The sequence below is a fragment of the Entelurus aequoreus genome, linkage group LG02 (assembly GCF_033978785.1).
Source record: "Entelurus aequoreus isolate RoL-2023_Sb linkage group LG02, RoL_Eaeq_v1.1, whole genome shotgun sequence".
Taxonomy (NCBI): domain Eukaryota; kingdom Metazoa; phylum Chordata; class Actinopteri; order Syngnathiformes; family Syngnathidae; genus Entelurus; species Entelurus aequoreus.
Window position 1 is genome coordinate 63,776,331 of NC_084732.1, and position 12,938 is coordinate 63,789,268.

General features: G+C 39.7%; 1 protein-coding gene across 2 annotated transcripts in view; it reads left to right on the forward strand.

Moving 5' to 3' along the window:
* The window catches only part of samd4a (sterile alpha motif domain containing 4A), a 169,804-nt gene that overhangs the window by 118,300 nt on the left and 38,566 nt on the right, over positions 1–12,938 (forward strand). For both annotated transcript variants that reach the window (XM_062030506.1, XM_062030507.1), the window contains 3 exons: positions 4,693–4,779; positions 9,471–9,714; positions 9,798–9,883. In XM_062030506.1, coding sequence (XP_061886490.1) covers positions 4,693–4,779; positions 9,471–9,714; positions 9,798–9,883 — 417 coding nt within the window. The remainder of the gene's footprint in view (positions 1–4,692; positions 4,780–9,470; positions 9,715–9,797; positions 9,884–12,938) is intronic.

Sequence of the window (12,938 nt, forward strand, 5' to 3'; positions counted from 1 at the left end):
AATCCAGGTTAATGCTGCTGTGCTTTTATTTTGAAGCTTACTTTGCACTGACCAGGAAGTCATTGTGTGCACGTTTCAATGTTGCATAATTAGGCAGTAGTTATATTTATCTTTATCAATATTGATGATGTTTTTTTTATTTGATTTTGATTTTTATTAAGGATCCCCATTAGCTGGTTGCCTCAACAACCCACTAGTCTTCCTGGGGTCCACCATTCAATACAATTACAAGTAAAAGCATATAATTATAACTACACAATACAGAAAAAAATAAAAGCATCAATAAAAAATAAGCAAACAATTTACAGTCACAGAATAATAATTACCATATAAATATAACTACACAATATAAAACCAAACAAATCATCAATGAGCAAACTAATTTAAAAACTCAGATAAAATATTACTCTCTTTTTAAAAACCTGTTTACTTTCAATGCTGGTGAGAATTCGAGGCAGGTTATTCCAGAGCGATAAAGAATAATATAAAATAAAAGATTTCCGCAAAGCATTCTTCCTGGGACGAGGGAGTACAAAATGCCCCTCACTGGATGCCCTGGTATTGTGATTATGTATAGTGCTACTGTGAACTATTTGGGCCATGAGAAAAGCAGGAGTTTTACTACCGGTTACTGATTTGAACAATATAAGAGTATTAGCCAACAACCTGTTCTGCACTGTTAGCCAGGAAAGAGAAGCATGCATTTGGTTCACATTGGTTCTTAGTGAACAACCAAGAACCAGCCTTGCTGCCCTATTCTGGACAATCTGGAGCTTACTGATCTCACCACTTGCAGCAGACGCCCAGACTGTAGAACAATAGTCAATATGACACAAGACTAAACTCTTAACAATTTGACAAAGAAGAGGTGGATCAGCAAAAGCAGCACATTTCCTGGAAATACCAACAGCCCTTCCCATCTTTGTAACTATATCACTGATATGATTTGACCAGGATAGAGTGCAGTCCAGCATCACTCCAAGGAGCTTGGCACTTCTGACCTGTTGAACTGTTGAAATACCTAGCCTCAAATCCAACTTTGGGTCACAAGATAACCCTTGCTTAGTCCCCAATATAATACTTTTTGTTTTTGAGGTGTTAAGGACAAGTCTGTTACATACTGTCCAGTCATGCACAGCTTTTAGTTCCTCACTCAATACTACATTAAGTACACTGCATGATGGTACAGCATGATATAAGGTTGCATCATCAGCATAAAGAACCAATCTTGCACGCCCGGTAGCCCAAGGTAAATCATTGGTGAATATAGAAAAAAGTAAAGGTCCTAGGCAACTTCCCTGTGGAACACCACAATCCAAACTTCTGCTATTAGACAAGCTGCCATTAAGATACACCTGTTGTGATCTTGAGGACAAATAACTCTGTATCCACATTAAACTTGAAGTATTAAAACCATAACATTTCAGTTTCTCAATTAAAAGAGAGTGGTCAATCATGTCAAATGCAGCACTAAAATCTAACAGCACAGCTCCAACCAACATAGAATTATCTATAGCATTAAGCCAATCGTCCGTCATTTGTATAAGAGCCGTGGACGTAGAGTGGCCCGTTCTATATGCATGTTGAGAATCAGTTGCTAGCCCATTTGATTGAAAGTAAGCTTGAATTTGTGCATACACACATTTCTCCAGTATTTTACATAACCCAGGTAGGATGCTTATTGGTCTAGAATTGCCCTCATTGAAAGCCAATTTGGTATCCTTATGTAGAGGAGTAACCTTAGCCACCTTCCATATCTTTGGACACAGGCCCACTTGTAAACATGTATTAAAAATATGACAAACAGGCACTGATATGATACCAGCAGTCATTTTCAGTAATTTACTATCCAGGTTGTCTACACCAGCTACTTTGTTGTCCGGAAGAGAGTGTAGTAACCTCCCAACCTCACTGACTTCAACCTGATGAAAATTGAATTCACAGTCCTTATTATCCATTATAATATTCCTAATGAGGTCAGCTGATTTGTTGTTATTGGATATATGCATACCATGCCTTAATTGAGATACCTTGTCAACACAATAGTTATTAAAATGATTGGCAATGTCACATGGCTTAGTGAGTACCAACCCATTTGATTCCACAAAAGGTGTACAGACATTGTTCTTTCTACCCATGATTTCATTCAAAACATTCCATAAGTTTTTGCTATCATATCTCACATCATATAACCTCTGTTTGTAATATTCCCTTTTTTTCAGTTTGTTTAACTTTGTGACCTGGTTTCTTAAGGAACAGTACTTATGCCTGTCATCAATTAAACCTGAGTTGACAGAGGCTTTTTTAGCCATGTCTCTTTCAGTCATTAAACTTCTAAGTCCATTATCAATCCATGGGGCAGACTTAGTTTTGACAGAAAACTTCTTCAAAGGGGCATGCTTGTCCACAACACTCATGTACATTAACATAAATAAGTCCAGTGCAGCCTCAGGGTCTTCCTCACTGCACACCTCGTTCCAATTTAAACAGGATATTTCATCAACAAAACATTCTTCATCAAATCTCTTATAAGACCTTGTAAAAATAATTTTCGCTTTAGGTTTAGGAACCCTTGTCTTTCTAGTGACAGCTATTATATTGTGGTCAGTAAAACCTACAGGAACCGAGACTGCTTTGGAGCATTGGTCCGGAACATTTGTATAAATATGATCAATGCATGTAGCTATAATAATACCATCACTATTACTACCTATTCTCGTGGGAGGGGCAACAATTTGGGACAGATTGCAAGCATTTAAAATGGATAGTAACTTATTTTTGTTTGTACACCCCTGTCCCAGCCAGTCAACATTCATATCACCCAGTAAATAGATTTCTCTATTCTCATCTGATATCCTGTCAAACATCTCACATAACTCCTTCAGATACAGAGCATCAGCACTAGGAGGCCTATAGAAACAGCATACTATAATTGGTTTCAAATAAGGCAGATAGACCTGCACACAAATAGCTTCAATACTCTCCCTCATCAAATCATTGCGCACTTTGATAGATAAATGATTCTGAACATAAATAGCCACCCCACCCCCAAACCTGTTCCTATCTTTCCTAAAAATTGAGAACCCCTCAATGGCTACAATTGCATCAGAAAAGGAATCATCAAGGTGGGTCTCAGAAATGGCAAAGATATTAATAAAATTATATTTGATAATACACTCTACTTCCTGATACTTATTACGCAGGCTGCATACATTCACGTGAGCTAACACCAGGCCCCTATGAAGGCCCAGCTTAGTGCAGGACATAACAGTACTGGAAGTAGTCATGACACAGGCCAAACCAAGATACTAAAAACACCCACGAATGCCCATTCTAAAAAAGCCAGGGGGTAACCTTTGGGTCCCGATACAGCTGTCCATTTATGTACAGCCTATCCACTGTTAGTGCCACTCTCTTGTTCTGGGCTCGGTTCTCTCTCATGATCGGTGACAGTTTCTTTCTCCTATCGTTGATCTCAGCCGGGAAGTGGTCATTTAACCAGAGAGAGGTCCCTTTCAGCTCCTTTCCTCGGCTTTTCACCAACTCTTTGTGCTTAAAATGCTCAAAACGAGCTATGGGACGGACTTTATTGTCCACAGGTCTGCCCATTCTGTGCACTCTGGAAAAAGTTATGTCTCTTACCACCTACGGGGAGAGCTTGAGCTTATCCGACATGAACTCTCTTACAGCTTTTTCCGGATCGGCGTTGCCCTCTCGGATCCCCGAGAAAATGAGATTGTCTCTCATGTCCCTGCACTGTATATCCAACAGCGTGTCTTTAATGCGCCTATAGTCCGCTGTAAGAAAGTCGGTAGATCTCTGCATGTCAGTCATCGCACCTCTCAGAAGGACATTATCCTTTCTTAGATCCTCAATCTCCTTCTGACTGAATTCCAGGCTACTTCTCAAGTCACGGATGTCCTGCTGTAGTGCATCCAGAATATCCAGCTTGCTCAATCTCGCGTTGATCGATTCCAATACGGATGCGTCCACCTCCATGCTACCACCCGGCTCACCTCCGCTATCGGTCGAGCCACGCTGGGATCGGTGTCTCCTGGCTGGTTGTTTGACTTTACACGCAGCCCCACCAGACACCTCCTTCTTGTCACTCTTTTTGTTGGTCATCTCAACTGTGACTGTCCAAAAACCCGGTATTCAAACGTGCGATCGTTAAAATGTCAAGCTCAAGGCGAGCTGGAGGTTAGCGACTGGCTAGCTAGCCACCTGGCTAAAAACAAACCAGGCTAGCTAGCGGTCGGTGAAGTTTTTAAACAAACAAGGACACCTTGATCACTTTAAAATTGTCCATAAAGTGTCCATAAAAGTATCCAGAATAGGTATCAAAAATAAAATATGGTATATTTGCGACCTAAAATTGGATAAAAACGCCAATTTCTGCTCGCGGCAATGGAGAAGTTGACTTTCAATTTACAATACTATAACACATATCGAGAACATTTCATAAACTGACCCACTTTCCATTACCTTTCATGTCTATGTTGACTTAGGCAGGTTGTCAACATAAGTGAGACCAACTAACACTGTAGCTAGCATTGTACTGCCAGTATCAATGCTTTTGGGCTATTTAAACCAAATATGCTTTCTAATGATACAATTTTCATTTTACCTGGCTCTAAATGTGTGGATAAATAGTAAGTACAGTATATACACTATTTGTCTCTGTTTCTACAGAAAGTCACCAAAGGAGCAAGACACAAGATTGTTATCAGCATCCAAAAGCTCAAGGAGAGACAAAACCTGCTGCGCAGCCTAGAAAAGGTCAGTCACCAATGTTTTTTTTTCTTCGTGCAACTCAATTGCAGACGTTAAGAATCTTTTAAACACCATTTTTGGCAGTGGACTGCTGAAATTGTAGTTTCATGCATGTGAAATTTCTGTGAAAATCCGCTATTTTAAACATTTCATTTTCGCGTCCAATTAAAAAAAAAAAGAAATATCCATAAAAATACAATGTGAAGTAAATTTGTTGAACACTCGCTTCAGCTGCAGGTAATCACTTTTCCTCTTGCCTAAACGAGTTGCAGGACGGGGAGATGATCAGGGGCAACGAAACAAGCTCGCTAGTTAGCTGACCATCTAGCTAGCTTGATTGTTCGCTCCCTGAACCACAACGTTGATGGCTTTCCACTTTGCTGCTAATCATATTTGAACCATTACAATCCCAACACTGTTAGTTCCGGACCAGTTGTAGTTCTAGAGTATTTATTAGTAGCTAACAAGAAGGCATATTTTGACGTGGCGGATTGAAAACCGAGGCCACAATACCGGAGGTATATTAACCAAAGGGGGCGTGGCTACAGTGAAGTGAAGTGAATTATATTTATATAGCGCTTTTCTCTAGTGACTCAAAGCGCTTTTACATAGTGAAACCCAATACCTAAGTTATATTTAAAGCAGTGTGGGTGGCACTGGGAGCAGGTGGGTAAAGTGTCTTGCCCAAGGACACAACGGCAGTGACTAGGATGGCGGAAGCGGGGATCAAACCTGGAACCCTCAAGTTGCTGGCACGGCCACTCTACCAACCGAGCTATACCGCCCTACAGGATAAAGTTGCCAAATGGGAAATGTTTCTGAGGTTTTTGCGTGCATGCTGTAGAATTTTACATTACATTTTCAATGATATAATGTTGGTAAATGATATACTAAAAACGCCTAAAAATGATGGGACATGTAAGTGTCAAAAAGACATCTAAAAGAGATTGGCAGATGAGAATAAATCTAAAGCTAAATATAGTGTAGAAATGCACCCAATCGCAGGAAAGGTAGTTTTAATTTTCGAAAAAAACGTGCAGGGTTTGCGTGGCAGCACTTGCTGATAGAAATGTCCCTCTTTTTTCCCCTCGAGTTTCCTCTTTTTTTTCAAAGGGTCCTATCCCTGTAGTAGTGTTGTCCTAATACCAATATTTTGGTACCGGTACAAAAATCATTTCAATACTTTTCGGTACTTTTCTAAATAAAGGGGACCACAAAATATTGCATCATTGGCTTTATTTTAACAAAAAATCTGAGAGCACATTAAACATATGTTTCTTATTGTAGGTTTATCCTTAAATAAAATAGTAAACATCAGTGTTGAGTTAGTAACTGAAAACCAGTAACTAGTTACAGTTACTAGTTACTTTATTTCAAAAGTAACTAGGTTACTAACTCAGTTACTTACACCAAAAAGTAATGCGTTACTGTGAAAAGTAACTATTTAGTTACTTATTTTTTTCTTATTTTTTTTTTAAGGCTCCCATTAATGCCCTTTTAGAATCCATTTCAGTACTGTTATTGCACTGGTGAATAATACAATATGTTGATCAACTTGACATGCATCTGCATCACTGAACTTTGCTAAGCCATGTGGTCTACATACAACACACAAAGACAAAGATATGTTTCAAAGGGCCAATTTGATTCAGGCCAGAACAAATTGACAAAACTATTTTAAATAGCTGTAACAAACAGCTTAATAACAACATAGTTGTAAACCTGGCTTCACCCAAGGAAGGCACACATGACATACACAAAGCCTAACCAGGCATTTTTTTCTCTCAAGGAATTCGGAAATAAAATCATGTCTTCATGACATCAACACTGTACTGACGCCCAGAACACTACACATTTCCCCAGTTTTAGTTTAGAGATAAGGAAAGATTGGCCTGGCCCACTAGGATCCCTCTTTATGTTTGTGAACTTTATAGTCTATACATTTATAGTGATGTGATAATCAACCACTCTAGAAGTCTAGAATGAAAGAGTATCTAAGAGAATTGACACAGTGTGTGTACCTTCAGTGATGAATAATGAGCAGAGGCAGAGTTTGGAGTGTTTTCTTGAGCTTGCTTTCCATGTTTATGTACTCACTGTCCAGGTACTTGGAACATGTTTTCCGTGCCATTTGCTGTTTGACGCCGGTATCATGCTAATTAGCTGCCTGAAAGCGGGTGACTCCACTGTAGAAATAGCCTGCATGTCTCCTAGCACATACGCTGCAATGGCTCTATCAATGTTGCCCTGGCTAGCAGTGCCTCCGTTAAAATCCTTAAGTGAAGCTGAAGTGGCATCGGAGTCTGTGTCTCTCTTTACTAGCTTCGTCGAAGCATGTTGCTTATGTAGCTGTTTCAGCAGATTTTAATTGCTGTTTTGGGCAGTATTCCCGGGCGCGGTCACTGCTGCTGCTCACTGCTCCCCTCACCTCCCAGGGGGTGATCAAGGGTGATGGGTCAAATGTAGAGAATAATTTCGCCACACCTAGTGTGTGTGTGACAATCATTGGCATTTTAACTTTAAGTAGATGGGATCTTTGATCCAAGACACAACTTATATTTAACTAAAATGTTCTTTTCTTTGTGCTCGACAAAATAAAAGTAGTGAGAATGTCTCCATGTTAAGAAACTCGACTTCTGGCTTCGCCATGATGTCTTGTTAGTTGCTATGAGAATATCGTATGTGTGTGTGTGTGTGTGTGTGGCCCTTTAAGATATGACAGCATGTGAGGTGAGTGACGTCAGTGAGTGAGTGTGCGAGAGAGGTGAGCGAGCGGCAACATTGAGTGCGTGCAGGTGCTCTAGCTTGGTGGATGGCTTCGTGCAAGACACCAATAAAGTCACAAAGTTGCAACAAACCGCCGGCCTCGTCATTCACCCTCTAGTCCAGAGCTGCCGGGTAAAGTGAAGGTTGTTAGCCCCAAAGTACATAGGCCCTGGAGGAACGTCTCCCTTGCGCTCTTCAACTACGGTATGGGAGCCCCACCCACACAAATCACGCCTTTTCTTTTCCTTGTGACACAGAAGGACGACACCGCAGCGCTGCAATAAAACACACTCAGATCTTCTGTTTCTAGCCGATACTGCGTTATTTTACGTTATTTTTTATGTAGTAACGCATCATGTAGTAACGGTAACTGAGTTACTGAATATAAAAAATAACGCATTAGATTACTAGTTACCGCCGAAACTAACGGCGTTAGTCCCAACACTGGTAAACATACAAGACAATTTGTCTTTTATTAGTAAGTAAGCAAACGAAGGCTCCTAATTTAGCTGCTGACGTATGCAGTAACATATTGTGTCATTTTCCATTCTATTATTTTGTCAAAATTATTAAGGACAAGTGGTAGAAAATGAATTATTAATCTATTTGTTCATTTACTGTTATTATCTGCTTACTTTCTCTTTTAACATGTTCTATCTACACTTGTGTTAAAATGTAATAATCACTTATTCTTCTGTTGTTTGATACTTTACATTAGTTTTGGATGATACCACGAATTTGGGTATCAATCTGATACCATGTAGTTACAGGATCATACATTGGTCATATTCAAAGTCCTCATGTGTCCAGGGACATATTTCCTGAGTTTATAAACATAATATAAAAAATAAAAAAAACGAAAGTAGATGTTGTGATGCCAAAAAATATTGTTGTAATCATAGTAGTATCGACTAGATACGCTACTGTACTTGGTATCATTACAGTGGATGTTAGGTGTAGATCCACCAATGGCGTTTGTTTACATTTTGACGCCGGTGAGCTACGGTGTGTAGAGAAGCATGTTTAGCTATTCCTCGTCCTGCAGGGATGATACTTATAAGAAACTTACTTTATTTGTCGCCATGGAGGCGAGGATTAGTGATTTAGAAGTAGCTAAAACACAGACTGACCGACTGGGGCAGGACTTTAGCCGCGAGCTAGCTAGCCATGTCTTAAAGCACCTCTTCCGATGGGTGTTTCAGTGTTATAACTTCACCTTTATCGTTAGTTTTTAAGCCAAAATGCGTCTGTTCTCCCTTTTCTGTCTACACACTGTGTCTGCTTGTAAGTACTCTGTGATTGTGCGCTGCCAAACATGCTCCTCTGCTCGTAAACCAGCAATGACACGACGTGACGACGACGGGGGCGCGTGACGGACCGGTACTTTCCAGAGGCAGTATAGTACCGAAAATGATTCATTAGTATCGCGGTACTATACTAATACCGGTATATTGTACAACCCTACCCTGTAGTTTAAAAAAGTGACTCATGCAGCACACACACAACTGACTGGTGACAATCCAGTGTGTAGTCCGCCTGTGGCCCTAAACATGTATGAATGGATATTGGACAGCAATCTTCATCACAAACAATATAATTCCAAAGATGTCGAATATATGGGAAGATGAAGTAATTTGTTGTTAGAAGACATCAACCGTGTAGTAAATTCCTCATTAAAAACCCAACCCCCTTATTGGGCCATCGTTGCTTTCAATGGCGTACCAGAGCATTGGTTTTGCAAGAAAGTTTCACTATTTCAACATGTTCCCATACCTATTGTAACACATATGACTGCGTGTTGGCTATTTTAGGTGACCTCAGAATGGATGTCAATATTTTATGTTATGGTAACTTATTACGTACTTGAATGATCTTTTAGGAAATAGTTCACCACCTCACTTAGAAAGATCTTCCTCCATTTTTCTCTACAGGACGTATTAGAAGGCAGTAATCTGCGTGTGCCCTTGCAAGAACTCCACAATATCATCATAACGCCAATCAAGGCTCTCAGTGGTGGCGAAGAGACGTCCTTGCAGCGCTCTCCCCTGAACCCAGAAGCCAAAAGCTCTGCGCCTGGATCCCACCTTGCTGGAGGAGGTGGAGAGGTGGAAGCCAGCTCGAGTGTCATTGCAGAGGGTGATATACCCAGCCAGTTTATTCGTGTCATGGGCAAAGGTGTGCAGAAAGATCCACCATTAATTTCAATCGAGATAATTATACATACATTTTCTTACATTACGTCTCCATCCTATTTACAGTTTGCACTCAACTACTGGTGTCGAGGTCAGACGAAGACAACATCAGTTCCTACCTACAACTGATTGACAGGTGCCTTATACATGAGGTGCGCACCATCCTTTAAAATACACATCAAGTACTGTCCTGTCTTTTTGCACTCCACACATGTCTTTTCACTGCTTTAAATGGAAAATAGATATTTTTTTAATGATAACGTAAATAGAAAGTGGTTGATGGCACTAACTGCAGGGTAAAAACAGTGCTGCAGCTGTCTGTCCAGCAGAGGGCGCTGTCTCAGAAGTCAATTCACTCAATATTTTCCAGCCGGAGGACACTTTGACAAGAAGTGTAACTGCACGTTTTTTAATACTACATGCTTGTACCTGTTAATGTGTGAAACTGCATTTAAAATGTGTTTGATAGTTGTGAGAGACAAATTCTAGGGTTTAGACGAGGTTTGTCCACACGGTGGAACAGGGGTTAGTGCATGTGCCTCACAATACGAAGGTCCTGAGTAGTCCTGAGTTCAATCCCGGGCTCGGGATCTTTCTGTGTGGAGTTTGCATGTTCTCCCAAGACTGCATGGGTTCCCTCCGGGTACTCCGGCTTCCTCCCACCTCCAAAGACATGCACCTGGGGATAGGTTGATTGGCAACACTAAATTGGCCCTAGTGTGTGAATGTTGTCTGTCTATCTGTGTTGGCCCTGCGATGAGGTGGCGACTTGTCCAGGGTGTACACCGCCTTCCGCCCGAATGCAGCTGAGATAGGCTCCAGCACCCCCCGCAACCCCAAAAGGGACAAGCGGTAGAAAATGGATGGATGGATGGATGTCCACACAGTCCGCATACTGACAGGATGTAGGGGCCATTTTGATATTTTCTTATTTTGTAAATAACAATAATAATGTTAAAACAGACATCATGCATATTTAAAGACAAAACTTTGTGTCATAAGTGACAAAACATATTGTTTTGAAATGTTGGTATCAAAATTTCAGTTGCTTGATATTTTTTTCTTAAATTTTTTACTAGATTTGTTGTTTGGTTTAATTTCGACAATACGTTGTGGGCCAGCAAAATGTAAGCAGCAGGCCGCAAATGTACACACTTTAGACACCCGCTTTAGACTCTAAAATGGCCATTTGTTGGGCTTTTTATGGGTGCATGCGTCCAATATTTGTGTTTTTTATGCCATGCTTGGAACATTACACCCCCGAAGAGCATGGATTTACCGTACTGGTAACACAATATACGTAGATTAGCGTTTTACAACTAGTACGCTATGTACTGCACAGGTGAAACTCAAACAAATGTAATATTGTGTAAAAATTCCGCAATTAAACTTAAAATGTGAAACTAATATGTGATATGAACTCATTAAATGCAAGTTAAGCCTTTATATAGTATAATTTTAATGATCATGGCCATGATCAGTATTGAAAACGTTTTTAAAAATGTTCAATTCCAGGTTTTTAAAAACCACAATCATAAACAATTATACCAAAATAAGATTTGAAATATCTTGAGTTGCATGTTATGAGCCTGTCATGCTGTATATTGTTTCACGCTGTAAATCAAATAGATGGAATAAATCAGGGGTGTCAGCTGCGGGCCATTTGTGGCCCGCAGCTCAATTTTTATTGGCCCGCGACACATTCTATAGACCAGGGGTCACCAACGCGGTGCCCGCGGGCACCAGGTAGCTCGTAAGGACCAGATGAGTAGCCCGCTGGCCTGTTCTAAAAATAGCTCAAATAGCAGCACTTACCAGTGAGCTGCCTCTATTTTTTAAATTTTATTTATTTACTAGCAAGCCGGTCTCGCTTTGCTCGACATTTTTAATTCTAAGAGAGACAAAACTCAAATAGAATTAGAAAATCCAAGAAAATATTTTAAAGACTTGGTCTTCACTAACTGACAAAGAAACAGATAACAGATTTGGTGTCCAGTTCAAAGTGTGACATGATTTATTTAAAAATTTGAGAGTTGACTTTTGTATTTTACATGAGTTATTATTTGTACAAACATGGTGCAAAGTAATTCATGATTTGTTAAAAAATGTTAGTGGCTAGCTAGTTAAAATGGGATATTGTGATTTCACAAGACTGTCTTAGAAGTGATCATTTGAAAATGTTCAATTTGAAAAATGTGCATAAAGTGTTGCATACCTGCGATGAGGTGGCGACTTGTCCAGGGTGTACCCCGCCTTCCGCCCGAATCCAGCTGAGATAGGCTCCAGCACCCCCCGCGACCCCGAAGGGAATAAGCGGTAGAAAATGGATGGATATTGATATTTATCTGTTTCTATATATATTTATTGTGAGAAATCATTAAGATGATCAGTGTTTCCACAAAGATAAATATCATTTGTTATTAATAATAACATAGAGTTAAAGGTAAATTGAGCAAATTGGCTATTTCTGGCAATTTATTTAAGTGTGTATCAAACTGGTAGCCCTTCGCATTAATCAGTACCCAAGAAGTAGCTCTTGGTTTCAAAAAGGTTGGTGACCCCTGCTATAGACAAACTAAACAGGTCCCAAATTAGAACAAAAAACTATGAAAAATTCAACGGGACCAAATCCCCCAAAAATGGGACCTGAAAACCAAAATGGCCGACAACCTGAGCGTCTTACTGTATAAGGTCTTTGATGATTTCCGTGTGTCCTGTTATGATGAAAAAGTGTACAAACTTCTTGTGAGACATGATATGTTTTTGAGTGTACTAAAGCCCTCAAAAGCGTTTCAGTTGACGGTATAATAGCAATATTAGTAAATACAAGCTTACTTTAGAGCACAGTTAACATAAATACAAATAAGATCATTATTAAAATAATCATGAATGAGTTTATTGCTTTGTTATCTAAAACACAAAGCTAAGATGTAGAAGTGTTTTTCAAATGTTAGCATATGTTCACCTACATTGCTTTGGTTTGAGTATTTTTCATATACAAAATGTATAAAAGTGGCCCTCGCATCCTTCAATTTTTCTCTGTGGCCCTCGCTGGAAAATGTTTGGACACCTCTGGAATAAATTAACCTTTGCACGATATTCACACTTTTTGAACACTTTTATTCAATTGCATTGACTTATAAGTACAATTTAAATGCCACATACCAAAACAATTAGACCAAAGTCAACACATTTGCATACACAGAT